Source organism: Macrotis lagotis, chromosome X, assembly GCF_037893015.1.
Source record: "Macrotis lagotis isolate mMagLag1 chromosome X, bilby.v1.9.chrom.fasta, whole genome shotgun sequence".
In the NCBI taxonomy this organism is placed as follows: domain Eukaryota; kingdom Metazoa; phylum Chordata; class Mammalia; order Peramelemorphia; family Peramelidae; genus Macrotis; species Macrotis lagotis.
The window spans coordinates 612,778,546-612,799,769 of NC_133666.1; the positions used below are offsets into that span (position 1 = coordinate 612,778,546).

General features: G+C 36.5%; 1 protein-coding gene across 4 annotated transcripts in view; it reads right to left on the bottom strand.

Moving 5' to 3' along the window:
- The window catches only part of SLC45A4 (solute carrier family 45 member 4), a 126,398-nt gene that overhangs the window by 15,738 nt on the left and 89,436 nt on the right, over window positions 1-21,224 (bottom strand). For all 4 annotated transcript variants that reach the window (XM_074202768.1, XM_074202766.1, XM_074202769.1 and 1 more), the window contains 2 exons: window positions 4,943-5,131; window positions 1,095-1,274 (listed from right to left, as the gene is read on the bottom strand). In XM_074202768.1, the coding sequence (XP_074058869.1) occupies window positions 1,095-1,274; window positions 4,943-5,131 (369 nt within the window). The remainder of the gene's footprint in view (window positions 1-1,094; window positions 1,275-4,942; window positions 5,132-21,224) is intronic.

The following is a 21,224-nucleotide window of genomic DNA, read 5'->3' on the forward strand; positions in this document are numbered from 1 at the left end:
ATGCAATATGTATCTCAAGCACTAAACATTGTGGTGATTCTGCATCAGATCTCTAGCTTGGAGGTCTTTAAGTCACAGGTGAGAAGAGAAATAAAAAAATACCTTCCCTCCCTTCTGTAACCGAATTTTGTTTTGGAAATATACTTAAATATGACCACTATGTGAGATATTCATATGAGCTGCCATATCACCAAATGCATTTTAGGATCTTGTGAGACCCTTAACATTTATTGGAAGTGATTTTTTTATGAGTATTTCATTATGCAGAAGAAATAATTTATTAATTAGCTCATCATTTAACTTAAACTCTTGCTTTAATAAACTCAATTATATGATTTTAGAATTCCCAGGCTATTAAAGGTAGAAGGAACCTTAAAGATTCTCTTTTTCAACCCACTACACATATATTTAATTTAATTGCTTTGTAGTTGTCTGATGTACTCAACAACCTTTTTCACTACATCCTAAAAACCTCATCTATGAGTAGGGACTTAAGTAACAACTTTTAGTTCTGATATATAATTATTCATATTATAAGGAAGGAAAATGACACCGTAACCAGCTTCCACTTTTCACCACTTCACAATGACTGCTTTGTGTAAAGCACTCCATCTTGTTTGGACCTCACAGATTGTAAAATGATTCTAATAACATAGAATTAATATTGTGAGTCCCAGGTAAGTACATGTATTATAACCTGACTTTCATAGGTGAGCAAAAAGGTCCAGGGAGTCAAGTAATAGGACTAATAAGTGGCAGATTCTGATCTTCTGAATACAAGTCCAAGATGCTTTCAATTATCCTAGACTGTTAGCAGTGTCTACAGATGTCGCTTTCTTTCTTTCTTTCTTTTTTTTTAGGACTATGTCTCTTGAATAGTTCTTGCTGGCTTTTGATTATTCATAAAGGCTGTCACCTAGTCATTTCCTTCATTCTTCATCCAAAAAAAGAAGAAGCCCGGAAATTGATTCTCTCTTGATTGATATTCAGTCAGGAGTATAGAAGTTATCCTGCCTCTTGGTCCCTTGCCTAACTCTAACATAATCCCTTCTCTTACAAAATGTGGAATGACAAGGAAGAAAAGTGCTTTCTACCAGCTGAAAAGGCATGGATGTTAAGTGCCATGTCTTGTTCTTCACTGTCCACAACATCCAATAAATAGGCACGAATTGGCCCTTCTGTTGCATCTGCACTGAAATCCAAAACCACAACACCAAGCACTGTGAGGACGATCCCAATCGGATGCTTATTCGGGCCATCACCAAGGGCCAGACCTAGGCAGACAAAAATGTGAAAATGAATCAAAACAATCTTCAAGGCTTTTTATCTCAAGAAATATGGTACTTAAAAAGTTAATCTCTAGGAGGAAGAGAGCCAAGAAAACACTCACTGGGATTATATCATTAACAGAGAACAAGGGAATCTGCATTCTTTGGCACAGTTTCTCAGGAGAGTAGAGAGTAGCTGAGACTGGATTTTCTTCTGGTAGCAAGGCTATGCTTACCCCCAGTAAGTTCACTCCTCCCCTGCAAAAAAATGTTCACTGTCCCTCAAAAATATTATAAATTTTCTTTTATCAAAAGAAGTTCCAATTAGGCCAACCATCAAGAAATGAGTTTTGTAGTTGTGCAATAATATATCAAGTAGGGAAAGTTTAGCACCAGTTTTCAAGACAGAGAGAAATGTAATATATTTTACTCTTTGTTAAATTTCTGAAGTGGATCTGCTCTGGGGTATGAATGAATAGGACAAAAAAAGGGAGATGGTTGCATTTTGATGACTTTTGCTTTCCCCAGTATAAATTCATTGATTTTTTTTTTTTGCTGTTTTGCAAGGAAATGGGGTTAAGTGACTTGCCCAAGGTCACATAGCTAGGTAATTATTAAGTATCTATGGTCCTCCTGACTCCAGGGCCAGTATTTTATCCACTGTACCACCTCACTGCCCCCCCCCATATAAATTCAATGCCTTAATTCTAATTTTAATATGATTAATTCTAGTTAAGAAAAATTCTAAATTCCTATAACCAATACTGCTTTCATAGAGTCAGAGAATTTTAGCACTTTGGAGATCAACTAATTCAAAGCTCTCAATTTATAGATGAGGAAACCAAGGCTTAGACAGGTGAAATGAATAGTGAGAAAGCCAGGACTAGAACTTAAAACTTTCATTTATGAACTCGTTTATCAGACACACTGGAGGGAATGATATGTAAAAGTACATTATCCATTCTTTCCGAAAATCTTAAAAATAATCCCTTGATGAGTTGATGAAGAACTTGGAAGTTCAGAGATGATGATGGTTATGTGGTTAGTAACTGATAGACCCAGCAATGAAGCATCCGGAGAGCCCAAGCTCAGGACCTTTCTCACAGGGAAGCAGAGAGGAGAGAGGATAAAAACAGATTAATTAAAACATGTCTGAGCTCAGCACCAAATGAATTGAGCATGGTAAGGGAGGTTTCAGGGACATTTTGGTTATAATAAAGGGAAGTTTAAAGAAGAGTTTATAAAATTAAAAAGCTGCTCAGGGTCAGGTAGATGATGATTAAGATCTCAGGGTCAAAGAACTAGAGTTGGAAGGGGACTCAAGAAGCCTTCTAGGTCAACAGCTCCTTTCCTCTTCCAGAAAAGGGCTCAGAGTCCCAGAAGAAGTGCCTAGGCAATTATTTGAACTCAGAAAACCTTCATTTCAATTCAACAAGATTTTTTTTTGTGAAAGATTTTATTTTGAATTTCACAATTTTTCCTCAATTCAACAAATCTTTTTTTTTTTTTTATCAAATATCTACTTTGTGTAAGACATTGTACAAAGAATGAGAGATACAGACAGAAGGAAAATGACACCTGTCCTTAAGAAGCTGACAATCTTCTGGGGTTGGTGAGGGTCATGAAGGAGGCAATATTCATACAAGTAAGAAAATTCAATTATATATCAAATAATTTGGAGAATGTGGGGGAGCACTAAAAACTAGGGGAAAAAGAAGTGGCACTTGGGCTAATATGATTTGAGATTATGAAGCACAAAGATGGAGTTGGAAGCATTCTCTGAATGGGGGGACATACTGCCTTGTGTGAAAGGAGGGAAGGAAAAGTTCTCTGTTATCAATTGGGAATATGAAATTATTCCATTTAGATGGAACACAGAGAACGTGAAAGGTTGTTAAAATAAATTAAATCTAGAAAAATAGGATGGAAGTGTTTTTAAAGTATTAAGTGCAAATAGCTTCTGTTCTGTATCTTAGAACCAAAAGGATATCCTTGGAGTTTTCTGAAAGCAGAGGTATATCATCACCTATGTACTTCAGGAAGACCATGAGTACAGCTATGTGGAAGATGAGTTTAAATGGGGAGAACCTGAAGGCAAGGAGATCAATTGTAAGAGACTATATATATCAGAGGTGACAAAGGTCTGTCCTGAGGTGTCAGCCACATGAGCAAAGGAGACAAGACAGGAAAGGTACAGTTGATGGTTTGGTATCCCTTTTCAGGAGAAGTGATAAAACCAGAAATTGGAAAGATAAAGATGTCCTAGAAAAGAGAAGGTTTTTGGCAAAGCTAATTTCCATTTTCAACTAGTTGAGTTTGAGATGCCTGGGCAATGTTCAAGTATGGACACCCAGAAGCTACTTGGTGATACAGGACTAGTGCTAAGGAGATGGTTGAATTTGAGTTATCTCCTTTTATGACTGAATCATATGACCAAGAACAATTAGAAACAAAGAAGCATTTCTAGGACAGAGCCTGAGATGCAGCCAAGTAGCAGAAGGGAAAGATGGGATCAAATGGTTCAGAAAGGGCACAAAGGGAAAGGACTGACCAAGACCAGAGATAAAGACTGAGCTACTCCCCTCTCATTTTGTATCTGCTAAGAAAAACAATATTTGGGCTAGAAAGAATAGAATATAACAGCAAAGAAAGGCTGATAGTGTAAGAAAAATAAACTGACATTTTAGAATTTATGCAATCCATCCCAAAAAGTTGTTTTTAGCTTCTAGTTACTGTTATTGAATTCAATCTGCCAAATGAGGGCTACTTCTAAGTCAATTTCTAATTGTTTAAGAAAATGTTTACTGTCTATCCCTAAATAGAATTAATGCACTAGTTGAAGAAAATTTAAACCTCTGTATTTTAAGAGAATCTCACTGAGTATAAAGTGTTTAGGATCATGATAGTAAAAAGGTGTTATCTCAAACAAGATTTTTATTTAAAAAAAAACTCTTTGATAAGAATTCCCAAAGAAAGAATCATCTTCCCAGAAACTTTAGATGAAAAACAAATATTAAGCTGGGTTCTGGAATTTTTCAATACAAAGCATTAAGAAAAGGAGAAGGAAAAAAAAGATAATTTTGAAATAATGCTGGAAACAGGATGTGTTGTTAGATATGTGTTAAAAAGAAAATGGATCACAACAGGAAACATTTCCCTGTGAACAGGTTCCTACAGTTTTCCCATGTGAGGGCTGGCTGAATGTATTGCAAACCATGCAAATATTATGCTAGTAACCATTGTATTAATAATATCTAAGAAGTAGCTGTTGCACAGAAATCTGTAATACATTCAAAGGAGTTACCTGCTTTCTGAAAAGAAAATAAGTCACTGACAATGTAAGAACTTTCACACACACCCTGATTTAGCCTGAATCATTTTGTAATAAGAATACTACTAGCTCAAAGCTTTAGACTTTGCACTTTAAAAAGTCCTTCACATAATAACAAGAGGTTATATTTTTAAAACATTTTACAGATGAAGAAAATGAAGGCTGATGGTGACATGATTTGACCAAGGTCATACAAGGAAGTCAGTTCTAAAACCTAGAGTTCTAGTTCAAGAAAAAGTTCAAGTCTTTGAGACACACTATGATGAATGAGAAAAGTACTAAAGCCCAGTAACTTTATCATGAGTCCATCTTTTAACAAAGAGAAAATTTGTATAATATTTACCTAAGGCAGGACCATTGAGGAAAAGTGCAACTCCAAAGAGAACTCCAATGCAGAGAGCAAGAATGAAAGGCCGCCGGCGGCCCCAGCTAAGCGTACATCGGTCACTAGCAGAACCTATCAATGGAGTGAAGAGGAGGCCCAGGATGGGGCTAAGGAACCAAGTAAGGCTATAGTACTGTTCTGGAAGACCTGTAAGGAAACAAACACAAGGATACATAAGAAAATCTCAATACAACATGCTTTTACTTTCCACCCCAGAAGGCTTTGTATTGCTAAGATAATTCATCTAAAAGCAAAAATTAATAGGCATTATCTGTAATAAAGAATGCTAAATTCTATTAAAAAAAAGTCATAGGATCTCTGAGGTCATTTAGTCTAATCCCTCCACAATAAAATAAGTGGGACATAGTCATATGGTACTTTTTACAATTTACAAAAATCACTTCACTTGATTCTCAAAACAATATTGAGGTCTGTAGTATAGTATCATTCTATAATCAGCAATGGCAGCTCATGTGGAAACTGTGTAACTCTTGTCATGGATATTATGCTCCTGGAACATTCACATTGAGATCCAAGTTGAACTGGATGTGCCTTCTGAGACTGATTCTACCTCTGACTATGTACAATGTGGATTAGATGAGCCTGATGGTCTCTTCTTGCCCTTACCAGTTTAAGCTTTCTATAATGAACAAAGTTATTCAAGAGAGAAGTTCCAACCCTTCAAGTTCAGTGCTTTCTCCACTATACCCAAAATCCCTTTCATAAAACCCCACTTGCTTTCCATCCTTTAATGAACAAATGGAAAAAGCTTGTTTCATTAAGTGTTGTAAATGTAAAGCACAACAGAAAAAATAATCCCTACTCTTAAGAAACTCACATTCTAAGAGGGGAGATATAACACATAACAGATATTCTCAATCTGTGGTTATGTTCTCTTTGCTGGAATATTTTTAATACCAAGAACTTACTATTTCTCTAGGCAAATTATTTTATCTTACCAAAGATCTAATTATAAGGAATTACTTATTTTTCCTTACACAGAACGAAATCAAAATGTCTCTTGCAATAAATTCTATGTACTAGTTCTAGCTATCCCCACTAGTTATACATATTAAGTATTAGCTCTAATAGAGGTGAATGACTTATTACTATTATAACAATGTGGCAACTTGCTGTTTTAGAGAACAATCATGTATACACCAGTCTGTTTTTATCTTCTTATTAGGAAAAAAAAGATTCTAAGTTTGAATATAACGTTTATTTTTATTTTTATTATTTCTCAAAGTTTGATCTGTCCGAGATGTAACAGGTATTACATAGATGTTCTTTATGACTGTGAACACATACACAATTCTGAGAGAATGTGACTACTACAGTACTGATATCTCTCTTCTGAATGCAAATGAAAAAACAGAAATATTGACTGGAGATTTTACCTGGATAGTAAAGTTTTAAATGAAATAATCTACCTTGTGGGGTAAGTCAGTTCCTTAAGTTTGATTTGGATGTTGATAGTACCTGACTTGTATTAAGATGTCTCAACATGAAGGGGAACACCTATCATTAGAATATACAATCCCCTGAACGCTTTAGGGTAACCTAGGCAGTTCAGTCTCCTCAGACTAAAACACTTAGATCTCAATCTTGTTTTTGCTATAAATTCTTCATAGATTGGACTCTTAGAAGAGCTTTGGTAGTTTCTCCCAATATGGACTTACAGATAGTGTGTATAGAATGATGGGGCACATCTGGTCAACAGTGAACAGGAAAAAAAGCTTTGGGAGGTTTAGTGAATAACAAAGTAGGTGATGCTGTGGATGGAGCCCAGGGTCTAGAGTCAGGAAGAATTGAGTTTAAATCTGACCTAAGAAATATGCGAACTGTGTGACACTGGGCAAGTCATTTCACCAGTTTGTCTCTTGTTTCCTCACCTAGAAAACAGTAATAAAAACCACATCCACCTCCTAGGGTTGTTTTTGAGATTAAGATAATAAATATGAAGTGCTTAGACAGTGTCTGACACAAAGTACGCACTACATTATTATAATTATTATTATTATTATTAAAACATGGCAGCTAATGTAGCCTCAAGTTCTGTTACAAGTCAGGATCATTAACACAGGAAATGGTAGTCCCACCACTACTCCGTCCAGGTCAGACCTTGTCTGGAATATCAAGTTCCATATTTCCCAGAGCCACTTTAAGAGGGAAATGTAGAAATGTAGAAAATGTCCAGAAGAGGATAAATGGGATGGTAAAGGGATTGGAGGAATTTTATATTTAAATCATTATGCTTTAATAAATGTTTATCAAGTCCTTACTATGGCACAGGAAATAAAAAGTCCCTGACCTCATCTTTGTAGGAAGCAGAATACATATGAAAATCCAAAAAAAAAATAGAATTTGGGGGAATGGAGAAACAATTTGGATATGTTTTGTGTGGGAGAGGGCCTGAGCTCAGCTAAGAATGGAGTTAAGGATTCCAACAATGAAAGTGAGAAGGAAAAAGACCCTAGGCCTAGCTGACAGAATACAAGGGAGTATTTATTTACAATATGCTGTAGGGTTTGCAAATCACTGTATCATCACAACAAATCTTGCAAAGTAGGTGCTATAATTATTTCCATTTTACAGATAAGGAAACCAAGGCAGAGTAGTTCAGTTTGCCACAGGTTGCACAACTAGTTAATCTTCTGTCTTCCTGGTTCCTAGTCCAGTCCTGTAGCCACTATCTGTCAGCTGCTACAAGGTAGAGCAAAGCTAAAGAATTTTAAAAGTTAGCTAGGGAATTGGTTTTTGCTTTTTTTTTTTTTATCCTGGAGGCAATGTGAAATTACTGAAGTTTTTTGAGCTGAAGAATTAGTAAATTTTGATGCTACATGGAAAATGAATTAGAGAGATGATGCATAAGGAAAAGAACAAGAAATGTGTGTAACTTGAGAGAGAAGACCGGGGAAAGTCATGATTTGTTATTGTTGATGAGTTTTTTAAGTTGTGTCCAACTCTTTTTAAAATTCTACTTAGATTGTTCTTGACTGAGGTACTAGAGTGGTTCTTCTTCAGTCCATTTGACTGATGAAGAAACTGAAGCAAACAGTTAAGTGACTTGCCCAAGGTCATATAGCTAGTAAGTGCCACTGTGCTCCCTAGTTGCTCCAGAGCTGTCATATTAAAGAGGGCATTAGATATTCTGTTCAGTTTTAAGAAGTTACAAAGGGAACAAATTCCTTACAATACTGGAAAGTGAGAAGTAAAGTCTCTAAACTTCAAGTGAAGGCCAGATGATAATTTGTGGGTGATGCTGTTGGAAGAGGTTCTGCTGAGGCAATGAGTAAACTCATGGCATCTCAGGTCCTTTCCAACTCTAAGAACATCTATGAGAAAGTAATTATACCCCCCCCACATCACACAGAACATAGAAGCACAAGCGAACAAACTGTTGTGCTCTGTACTCTGTCCTTTTATTTGACTACAAAGAAAGTCCCAACAGCAGAAATTTTTATTCAAACAGCAAGAAAAATATTACTCTTGTAGAAGATAAGAAAATCATTTATAAAAGAAAAAAGAGAATTGTCTTTTGAGATGATAAGCTAATGTGGTAAAGTATTTACAACAAACACAAGTTTGTCCTTTCTGATTTCATCTTGGAATTTAGGATGCTAGGTTTCGACATAAGATAACTCTAATTCTTGGCCAGAATGTTACATTCAATAGTTGTGGAAAGTTTCATGTCACTGCTATTTAAAGCACCATTGGGTCAGAGTATACAGACTTGTGTCTTGAAATATGAGAAGAATGTTTTTTAGAGGTATGATATAAAAAGTGTAATCCATTTCTTCAGTGTAAGAAAAAATGACTTTGAAAATGACAGAATTGTAATTCTTTAACCAAATTAAAGTGTGTACATGAGTATTCAGGAGCAGGCAGGTGATAAAGCACTGGGCAGAGAATCAGGAAGACTCAACTTCCTAAGTTCAAATCTGGCCTTAGACACTTAACCGGCTCTGCAACACTGGGCAAGTCACTTAATCCTGTTTGCCTCAGTTTCTCATCTGTAAATGAGCAGGAGAAGGAAATGGCAAAGCAGTCTAGTATGTTTATCAGGAAAACCCTAAATGGGGTCATGGAGTCAGACAACAACTGATATGACTCAACAACATCAAATTTATCTAGATAATCTATCTACATCTCTATCTGCCTTTCTATCCTTCTCCAGCTATAATAGTAATATTGTTTCCCATCTACATTTTCCAAGTCACTTTTTAAAATCTAATCCACATGTTAATCTCACCACCAGAAGTATAATTATAGAATAAAAGTACCTGTAGTAATTTGGTCCTGTCCTTGGAACTAGCCTGGCATAGTGACGGGAGCACTGGTTTAGGACTTTAGAGGACCTAGATTCAAAGTTTGCCTCTTACACTATCAATGTGGCTTCCCTTTGGTAAGTTATTTTATCTCCCTAGGTCAAAATTTCCTCATTTATAAAACGGTATTTTGGTTGTTTTTTTAATAATCTTTAGATCCTTCATTTAAAAAAAAAGGAAACCAGCTCTGACAGCTTAAGTGACTTAGCAAAGCAAATAAAAAGCAGATCCATTCATCTCGAATAGTTTAACCCTTTCAATTCTATTTGGTAAGTTTAATTCTTGGTTTGGTTATCTCATTGTTCACAGCAATCAGAATCATTTTCTTTATATTGTTTCCCACACCCACATTTTCCAATTCATCAAGTTCTTTTGTCAAACAGCTCCAAAAACCTCAACAAAGCCTTTCAAATGAATAAAATGAGCTGTCTTACTAAATTCACTTTTTATTTACATAAGTTTGTGGAGCACTATATATATAAAACATACTACCTGATACTTGTATATGCCTTTGATAATATAAATGTGCTTGAAACTGTAGATGTAGAAAAGATATAAAGAGAGGCCATAGATTCAGATTTGACTGCTTGGTTCCATACAGTCCAATATCTAGCAGAGTTCAAGGAAAATGATTACTATGTTTCTGAATTAATAAAACAATATAACTTTAGGCTAGATTTGTCATTAGCTAAACTAGTATTTTGGGTTGATAGCCTATACTGTACCATTCCCACACCCTTAACTAAGGTTTAGGTAAAGATAATTGACAGAAGTTAGGATTCAACCCAAATTCAATGGACAAAGATCTAATGTATATACAGAGTAATGGCAATTTGGCATGGTGGTATAATTTCAAGGATAATGCATTAAAAATCAAGAGATCTAGGGGATAGTCTCAGCTCTACTAACAAGCTATGTGACCTAAAACAAGTCATTTCCTTTCTCTGAGTTGTAGTCCTGGACAGAGTTTGAGTTCCAACTTGGCTACTAACTATCCATATGACCTAGGAGCAAAATAACATCTTTGGGCCTTGCTTTCCTTGTCTGTTTTGGGTTTGTTTTTTTTTTTTTAGGTTTTTTTGCAAGGCAATGGGATTAAGTGGTTTGCCCAAGGCCCACATAGTTAGGTAATTATTAAGTGTCTGAGGCCAGATTTGAACTCAGGTACTACTGACTCCAGGACTGGCTTTATCCACTGCGTTACCTAGCCACCCCTTATTTTTGTTTTTAAGAGTGTTAAAGTTAGATGAATTGAAAAGGATCTTTCTAGCTATAAAAATTCTATGATTCTAGACTAATTTTTTTTTAGGTTTTTTGTAAGGCAAACGGGGTTAAGTGGCTTGCCCAAGGCCACACAGCTAGGAAATTATTAAGTGTCTGAGACAGCATTTGAACCCAGGTACTCCTGACTCCAAGGCCAATGCTTTATCGACTACGCCACCTAGCCACCCTGACTAATTGTTTTAAAGTATTATAATCATATAATTCAGTTACAAATGGTTTTTTCAGTTGAGACAAACTGTTTCCATCCAAAAGCTTCTCAACCCTTATTATCTAATGTTGTTAATATTAAATTAAAACATTAAAACATTGCTCCTCCAAAGTTAAGGTTAAAAAAAATTCAATTAGATATTTTATTTATTAAGTACCTAAGTAAGGCATTTTGCTAGATCATACCCTAGATGTAAGGCTCCCCTGGTTCCAGTTCCTCAATATACAAAATAAGGAGACCAAGCTATGGAGAGATTAAGGCACTTGGACAAAGTCAAACAGGTAACTAAGTGGGAACTAAGACCTGAACCCTCCTCTTCCAAATCTAAACCCAGTGATTTCTCTTGCTGCATGATGTTCATGCTGCACAGGGAATGAGAGGGCAAGGAGGGCCTACACATTGGAGGAGTTGGGGAAAAATGGTTTAGCTGGCCTCAAAGTGGGCATGCTGTCATCACACAGTTCTGTGTTATCGCAGGAGTTTAAATGCTTTCAAGGAAGAAAGCAAAGAAGGGTGGAAGGAAGAAAGGAAAATAGGGAGGAAGAAAGGAAAAAAGGAAAAAAGGAAGAAGAGAGGTAGGAAAGGAGGTTTAAAAAATAAGGCTAATCAGCGTCTAGGCTATTAGAGTTAAGAGTTAGAGTACAAACTCTGGCAGACCTTATCAAAATGGAAAAGCTTTTGTGAAGGCAGCCATGTGTTTGTTATCCTAGAACCTGCCCAGGTAAGTGCAGAGAAATTTAAGAAATGGTCATCAGGTGATGTTTATTGACTTATTTTGCTTTTTTAAGGCATTCTTTTCCCTCATTGGTTTTTTGTATTCTTTTTCCATTTGTCCTAGTCTGATTTTTAATGTTATTTTCTTTAGTATTTTTGTGTCCCCTTTACCAAGCTGAAGACTTGTGTTCATGCTTTTCCCCACATCACTATCATTTCTCTTCCCACTTCCTTATGTGATTTTCAAAATCATTTTTGAGCTCTCCCATAACCTGAGACCAATTCATTTGTTTCTTGGAGATTTTGAATTAGAAGCTTTGATCTTTCTTATCACCTATCTATGATGTGAGGTTTTTTTCTTTCTGTTGTTTGCTCATTTTCCCAGATTATGCCTTGATAGTAACTCTTTGTTAAGGAAAAGTACTCAGGGTAAAGTGCTCTGTTCCAAATTTTTGGAGTTTTTTGTAGCTGTTTTCTGAGATACTTCTATGTTCTTGCAAGTTTTATGTTTTTTCCAAGGTGATATGCTCTAAGGAGAGCTTTTTGCTATTCTCCTGGACAGTGTTCTAGTCTTAGGATGACCACAGGCACTTCATTCTGTCCTGGAACTATGAGGAGAGTCAAGTTCTTTTGTGCTGCTGCTCATTTTCTTCCTGAGACTGCCACCCAGATTTGAGTGTGACAAATTAACAGAGGCCTGCCTTAGTAATAGTAAAGAGACCCCCTATAACCTTCTTCTGACCCCCCCCCCCTACGATCTATGGGTCAAGAGTTTTGGAAGCAGTTACTGCTGCCTCTGATTCAGTGACTCCCAAGAACTGCTCTAGGTCTGCTCGGGTCTAGTCCAAAGCTGTTCTTGGCAATCTCCGAGTTGAGAGGTCTGGAAACCACCACTGCTGCCAATAATTTAGTCATTCCACTGCCCATTACTAAATTGCTGTGCTGGTCTGGGCCCATGTACTGCTATCCTCTCTCTCACTCTGATACAACAGACTTTTCCTACCTATCTTCCAAGTTGTTTTGGCCTAGAAAATTGTTTCATTCTGTCTTATGGGTTCTGCCACTCTAATTTTTGTTTAGAGTCAGTATTTAAAGATATTTGAAGAGGGTTGGGGGAGAGCTTGAGTGAATCTCTGGTTTTAATCTACCATCTTGGTTCTGCACATCTGACTTTACTTTTTATCATAAATCTCTCATTATATAGAAATGCTTCAACTTACGAAGTGTTGGTCTATTTCCTGGTATATTTTTTTTTGGCAAGGCAATAGGATTAAGTGACTTGTCTATGGTCACAAAGCTAAGTGTCTAAGGTCAGATTTGAACTCAGATACTCCTGACTCCAGGGTTGGTGCTTTATCTACTGTGCCACCTAGTTGCTCCCCTTTTCTTGGTGTATTCTAAGAACTTTAAGAACTGAAGGTGCAGGGGAAGATATTATTCAATGAATGAAACACTTCCTATCACCAAAAGCTTAATATCTAATGAAGAAGGGGCAGCTAGGTGGCACAGTAAAAAAAATTACCTATCTGTGTTGACCATGGGCAAGTCACTGCCTTACAAAAAGTTTGCCTTACAAAAACAAAAACAAAAAATCTAATGAAGGAGCCAAGACAAATAAGCAAAGGGGAAATAGCATTAGAAAAGGAGTAAAAGACAGACTTAGATTTAAATTCAGCCCAGTCAAAATTAATTAAAATCTGAGGGTTACTAAGTTATCTATTTATAAAATGAGGGAGGTTGGACTAGATCATTTCTCATCATTTTTTTTTTGCAAGGCAAATTGGGTTAAGTGGCTTGCCCAAGGCCACACACAGCTAGATAATTATTGAGTGTCTGAGGCCTGATTTGAACTCAGGTACTCCTGACTCCAGGGCAGGTTCTCTACCCACTGTGCCACCTAGCCGCCCCCACATCTTCTAATCTTAATAAAATGTATAACATGAATATATACTTAGGACAAAATGTTCAGATGAGAGAAAGATAAATTTTAGCTGAAAGGATCAAGCAAGATTCACGGAAGTGGTAGAATTTCAACCATCTTGATATGCTAACAAAAAGATGTGGAAGAAGAGGTTGTGAGAAAGTATTACATAATTAAATATCAGTAAGAGCACAAGTGTGGAGGAAGAAAATATGGTATCTATGTGGGAGATCAGTGATAGTACAGCACTGGAGTATACTTTACACAAAGGACAAGAGTTAATTGGGTTACAGATTCAAAGTCCTTGAATTAGCACTCAATCCAATGAGAAGTCAAGTGAAAGTTTTTGAGCAGTGATTCTAGTTATAAATTAAGACATCTTTGCTTATATTTATGCTTTACATAAGATGTCTATAATTTAGCATCTTATATAAGATAGGCTAAAGTAAAACAGTCTGAAATTGAACAGAGCAGAACAGAGATTATCTAAAATATGCCCAAATGCTGATTCAACAAATAAATTTCACAGAAGCAAACAAAATCTCTATTCCTTAAACAAAGTGAAACTTTTGTCCAGAATTTACAACTTCAGCTGCAGCAATATATTTCAAGAATGTTAACTAGGCTACTGGCCCCTACTACTGGCACAAAAATTCACATTCAAGAAAAATTGTTGGGAAAATTAAAAACCAGTCTGGCAGAAACTTGGCAGAGCAACATCTCACACCTTATTATTCCAAGATAAACTCAAAATGAATACATGATTTAGACATAGGTATGATATCATAAGCAAATTACTGAATCACAGAAGAAATTACCCATAAGATCTTTGAACAGGGAAAGAATTGACAGATTATATGAAAATGGAAAATTTTGATGACATAAAATTAAAATTTTTTTGGGAAGGGGAGATCTTTGGAACATATTTCCCTGATGAAGGAGAAGAAATGATTCAAAGATATATATATACACACAAACTTATGAGGCTAAGAATCCTTTCTTTATGGAATTTTTCAGAGGAAAAGTACAAACTATCAAAAGCTTAAAGAAAAAATGTCCTAACTCACTTATAGAAAAATGCAAATTAAAACAAATGGGGAACCACCTCACACCCATCAGACTAGGTTGTTGTTCATCCTTTAGTTTAGAAAAGGACTACATCAGTAATGCCATTACATGCAAGTGAATTAATTTAAGATTGATTAGCAAGACAGAAAAGAAAAATGGTTAGAGCAGATGTAGAAAAACTGGGATGACTGGTAAAGTCATAAACTGGTCCAGCTATTCTGGAAACCAATTGAGAAATATGCCCTTAAATGGTGGCATAGCCTTTGACCCAGCAGTACTGCTACTAGGTCTATACCCCAAAGACAGCAAAAAAGAGAGGAACATACATACAAATATATTTATGTAGTAGCAAAGAACTGAAAACCTAGAGGTGCCTATCAATTGGGGAACAGCTAAACACATTATGGTATCTGAATATGGTGGATTGTGTTATAGGAAATGATGAAGGAAACAATTTAAAAAATCTTCACTATTTGTATAAATTGATGCAAAGTGAAATAAGAAGGAATAAAAATTATATAATTACACAGATATACAATAAAAATCATATATAATCAACATTAAAGACAAATCACAATTTCAGAGGACTTGCTTTCAACCTTGCAGAAAGAAAGCTGATGAATTAGTAACGGGTTTTGTTTTTCTGTGGGGTGAGTGGGAGGAGGGAAAAGAACTTGGAACTAAAAATTAAAACCAAACAAATGAGGATGGGGACTCAGATCTTTGGCTTTTGTCTCCAGGGCCAACTTACACCCTAGCACATAGTAAGTGCTTCCTTCCTTCTTTCCCAGAGTTCCCATGCCCACTGCATACACAGAAAATAAGACAACTTTCCCTGTACTCTAGAGCACTACTAAATGTTTGAGGCAAAAAAGAAAATGTAATAGCAAGCACCAAAGTGCTTGTATCCTGACTGATCACTTAATTCAAACTCAGCTACTGAAGGGCTAATATAACCATGTCATGGTCTTACTTTACAAAGGTGATTAAAGGATATTAGTTAAATAAATTTAACCACTAGGAGCACATAAGATAAATGTTGTATTCTTGCATGAGGCAACCAAGACAATGAGAAATACATACACATCAACACTGACCAGAGAGGTTTAGCTTGGATAAGAGAAGATTAGGGAGCCCATGACAACAGTCTTTAAGTATACAAAGGGTTATAATATGGAAGAAGAGTTAGACTCCTTCTATTTGACCATGAGGGCAGATTTAGAAGCAATCTGTATAAGTTGGAAAACTATCTATGGACAAAAACTTAGTAAGACTTAAGAGTATTCCAAAAAGTGAAGTGGGGCTCCTCAAGAGGAGATGATTTCCTATCATTAAAGATCTTCATGTAGAAACTGGGTATCAATTAGAGTTCAATTGAGCAATATTTCTTAATCTAAGAAGTGCTGTATTTGAAAATGAAGATAAAATGAAACAATGGTCTGAGAGGGTCAATTTATTAATCAGGCCAGGAGTAATCAATTCAATGGGTCAATGGTCTCTCTCAGTAAACTAAAGAAACCAAGGTTGACAGGGTCTTTTAAACTTAGGGATGTCTTCCTTCTGCTTGGCTTAAATTGGACCATTTGAACCTCCACAGTCAAAAGTAAAGTTGGTTTGTGGTTGAATAAACTTGAATTTGAGTTAAATGGGTAGAAAACCATTGATTTAGATCAGGAGTGGGAAACATTTGACCATTGGCCTTTTCATTTGGTCTGGCACTGTCAAGGCAACTAAGTGACACAGTGCATAGAACTCTGGTCTTGGAGTCAAGAGGATGAGAATTTGAATCCAGCCTCAGACACTTGACACTAGTTGCCACATTTTTTAAGTTTTTGTAGGGCAAATGGGGTTAAGTGGCTTGCACACCAGCTAGGTAATTATTAAGTGACTGAAGCCGGATTTGAACTCAGGTACTCCTGACTCCAGGGCCTGTGCACTTGACACTAGTTGGTATGACCTTGGACAAGTCACTTAAGCCTGATTCCTTCTCATCCAGTCACCTCCAGTTCTCCTGATTCATATCTGATGACTGGACCCAGGTGACTCTGGAGAAGAAAGCTATCCTTTCACTCTAATCCAATTCATGTGCTTATATCCTCCCTGATGTCAAGGGCCTTCTTCAAGAATGAAAGACAAGCATCAATGCCAAGGCAACTGCAGATGGGACTAGAAATTCAATACATTGAGGAATGGTTTAGGGGTGAATTATAATATTAAATGTTTGTCCAAATATAGCAGGTTAATTTTTAAGTTGATAAAATTTCACTCGAGGGCCATAAAAAATTAAATAGCCCTAGGTAGAATAAAGGATTCCCTACTCCTGATTTACATGATAGGAGCTGGAAATAAAGACAAAACTGGAAAGAGTCCCTACCCTTAAGTAAATTTACTAGGGTAGTTCCAGAACCCAAAACTCTGAGCCTGCTATACTTTATTTTTTTTTTTTGCAAGGCAAATGGGGTTAAGTGGCTTGCCCAAGGCCACACAGCTAGGTAATTATCAGGTGTCTGAGACCCGATTTGAACCCAGGTCTCCTGACTCCAGGGCCAGTGCTTTATCCACTATGCCACCTAGCTGCCCCAAAGCTTGCTATACTTTAAAACAAAAACTTATGGGAATAGAGCAAGACAGAACTGAACTAGTCTCTCAACTATTCTTTAAAGAAATTTAGAATATATTCTCAGAAGTACACAGAGTGATTTGTCCAATAGCAGAGAAAAGTTATGGGAGCCAGTCTTTTCAGCAGGTGGCCTCATAACCAATGATACCACTTGCTAAAACTGATCCTTCCCCTCTCACAACTCATAGTCCATCTTTTTTTTATTTTAATTTTTATTTATTTAAGGCAATGGGAGTTTGAGTGATTTGCCCAAGGTCACACAGCTAGGCAATTATTAAGTGTCCGAGGCTGGATCTGAACTCAAGTCCTCCTGACTCCAAGGATCACCTAGCTGCCCCTATACCCCTTATCTAGTCCTTTGGTATCAAAGAGAACCACACTAACCATCCTAGTGATTGGTAGTATGAGTTGTACAATTATGGTTATCATAGTGAGAGGTATACTATGCTATTCTCACTTGCCTTTTCCAGAATCTTCTACCCCATGACCTGCTTTATGGGAAACAAGACTATTGGAGATGGTCTGGCTGCTGGATTCTGTATAAGTGAGGAACTATGGGGCTTCATCAATGTCAGGCAAGCATCAGCATGTGATATCTGGCAATCAAATGCAATTATCAGGTACATCTATTGTCTCTCAATGGACTGTCAGTTTGGTCTTTTTTCTTAGACCTTCCACCTTTAACTTGTGAACTACTAGAAGTAGTAGTAGTTATACTCATCAACATAATATGATTGGCAAAATCTTTATCACTAGGACAATGTCAGTTTGTATTCAAAGGGCCATACTGCTCTGCTGTTAGTACACTCCCTAGAGCACAATCTCTAGAACCCAGGAGGGGAGGCAGTGGCAGCTTATCCAGTGAGGCTCTCAGCCTGGGTATGACAATGGGAATCTCATTCAAGCAACATCACTAATTAGAGGATGAGGCATTTGGCTACCTTAAGAGAGCTCTGGGAACTTGGTCTGATTAGCATCTAGCCTGGGTCATTGCTTATCTGCCTCCAAAAACGGGAGCTATTAAGTTCAATTCTTTATGTTCTTCCCTTTTAATATTTTTTTTAAATTTAGAGCAATGGGGTTAAGTGACTTGCCCAAGGTCACACAGTTAGGCAATTATTAAAAATCTGAGGCAGGGTTTGAACTCAGGTACTCCTGATTCCAGGGCTGGTGCTCTATCCACTGCGCCATCTAGTTGCTCCATGTTCTTCCCTAGCTGTGTGATCTTGGACAAGTCACTTAACTCCATTGCCTTAAATAAAAAAGGAATTGTGGGAGAGAAATAAAATATTTTAAGTAAGTACCAAAACCACATTTCTAAATTAAAATGAATTTAATCAGTTCAACTTCACATTTTAGAGAGGGAAAAACTGTGATTGAAAAAAGTAAATGGTATTTTATTTAGGCTCACACTATGAATAAGAACACTTGAAACCAGATGCAATGAAATGTCTTTACATTTATATTACCACATACCTTCCATACAAAATTACTAGTCGCATTGCTTCAATAGTCTAGAGCAAGTCACAGCTTTTTTGAGCTCAATCTCTTCACCTAGATTCACAAAGTGGAGTTAATAATCATTCCATTACCTAACCTGTCTCACAGGCTTTTTGTGAATCAGGTACCTTTTAAAATATAAAGCAGTAATAAACTGTGTCAATGCTAATGTCAATATTTTAAGGATTTGTGATTTTATAGGAGTACTACTACCTTTCTACTGACTGATTTCTTTATGCCTTAATAATGTTTGTCCTTCAGTCTTGAAGACCATGATATCAGACAGGTGATGCCAAGACAAGCACATGATTTGGATTTGAGTGAGGGGGTGCTGCGCTAAGTCACCAACTTTACTTTTTCCTCGAGAGTCATCCTGAGTCCAGTGACCAGATATGAATCAGGATGACTGGAGATGGCCCTGGAAGTGGGGCAGTCAGTTTTAAGTTACTTGTTCAAGGTCATACAGCTAGTAAGGGTCAAGTGTCTGAATCCACATTCAAACTCAGGTCCTCCTGACTCTTAAGGTCAGTGCTCTATCCATGGAGTCAATTATCTGCCTGTCTTTAATTTTAGGGAGATTATAATGAGTTTTTAAGACTGAAAAAATTCAAACCTCAGTGGCCAAGATTATAGTTAAGTCTATTTCTTGAATTAATTAGGCTGGTCTTCAAAGTTATACATTCTTCAAGTCTATTATGCTTGGAAGGACCTGTTTATGCTCTTGGGGCAAAGCCTTCAAGAATACAAGGAAAGTCACTTTAGTACTAAAAATTCATCAGAAAAGTATTAGTGGAGGAAGTTCTCTCCTTCATTAAATCACTCACCCTTTGTAATTTTTAAAGTTTGCTATCATCCAGCATCAAAAAAATACAACCATAACCAATTATATGCTTATTTTCTCTTCAATCCAACAGTTTGTAAAAGTCTCAATGTAAAGAAAAGGAATTTAAGATTTAAAGAGTTACATAAAATGTCACAAGATGAGAGTTCACTGCTAGATTCAGCAGGATGTCTTTTTGACAATTCAACTTGAAGCACAGAGTTAACATTTCTGTAGAAGCATCCAAATTATTCTATAAAGGCTTACAACTGCAGAAATAGTGTGATATAATGACAGGAACAATCAATTTGGAATCAGAAGACATTGGTCAGTATCCTCACATTTGCCCCTTATTAACTTTATGATCTTAGAGAAATGATTTAATTGAGCTATGAGTCATAGGATCACAGTATATTAGAGTTAGACATCTAGATCAACATCAGCCACATTTTTCAGAAGAGGAAACAAAGGCACAGACAAGTCAGAGACCAATCTAATCAGTAAATGTCAGAAACAGGACATGAGCCCAGGTCATGATTCTGGTTCTAGCATTCTTTCCACCACACTAGATTTACTTGTCAGGTCAAGGTGTTGGATGGGATCTTAAGAGATTTTTTTATTTAGTTCAACTCATTTTAAAGAATAGCATCAACAAAAATAATAAAATGGAAGCCAGAGAAAGATGAGAACTTAGTTAATAGTGGGTCAGGAAGAGAAATTAAGTCTGATGTCATATTCACCATGTCACACAATAGTTGTGTGACAGGTACTTTGAAATACAAACTATATGAATTACAGATATGATTGTTGTTTAAAAAAGTCAAGGGTAGAGAAAAATTTTTCTTTGGTAAACAGAGTACAGGATTGAAGAGTTCACCTTTTTATAGTTGGCTTGTTTGGTTGGTCAGTTGATGCTGTCCTTTCTCATAGAGGACCAAAATAACATTGCTATGTTGGAATGAAGATGGTTCACTATGGTTGATCAGACCAATATGAGCTGAGAATGCTCCACGAGATAGGACACAATTAGTCCAAATGAACATTCCAAGTAGAGATTTCTCTAAATTTGCTCATCTCGCACTTTTTTGGAACTACTGCAATTTTGTTTACAGTACCCAATGAGAAAGGGTAGAGTGTATTAGGTGCAATTTACAAAAGGAGGAACTGAAGCTCAGATAAATTGACTTGCCCAAAGTTACATATAGTCAGAATGGACTGAAGACCAAGAACCAAGGAGAAAATGAATGCTGCCTTCAATACTACAAAGGCTATCTATCATTTGGAAGAAGGATCAGACATTTTTGCTTGGTCCCCCAAAAAACAGAACTAAGCATAATGGAGGTAAAATAGAAAGTTAAGATCTGAGGGGAAAAGCTTCCTAATAATTAGAATTATTCTAAAGTTGAAAGGGTTGCCTAGGCAACTCTTTCTGTTCTTTATGGGCAACTTAAGGGACTTGGAGATAGGTTTTATCAAAACTTAACTCTATTTAGCTCTAGTCATTTCAAAAGGAAAGTTTCAAATACCTTTCTGTTGAAATGACCAAGAGTTGAACAGAATAAGATCTTTAAGTACAGGACTCAAGTGATGCATAGAAAGGGTGGACGGAAAGGATTCAATGATGTTGAACTGCTTGTATTCCTGCATGAGAAGATGATAGTGACAATTCATATGAACCTTCTTATTTATTAGAGCAGTTAGAAGGAGCATATATAGCTAAGGTACAAGAGAGAGCTGAATATGAAGCTATAATGTATTATAAAGGTGAAGTCAAAAA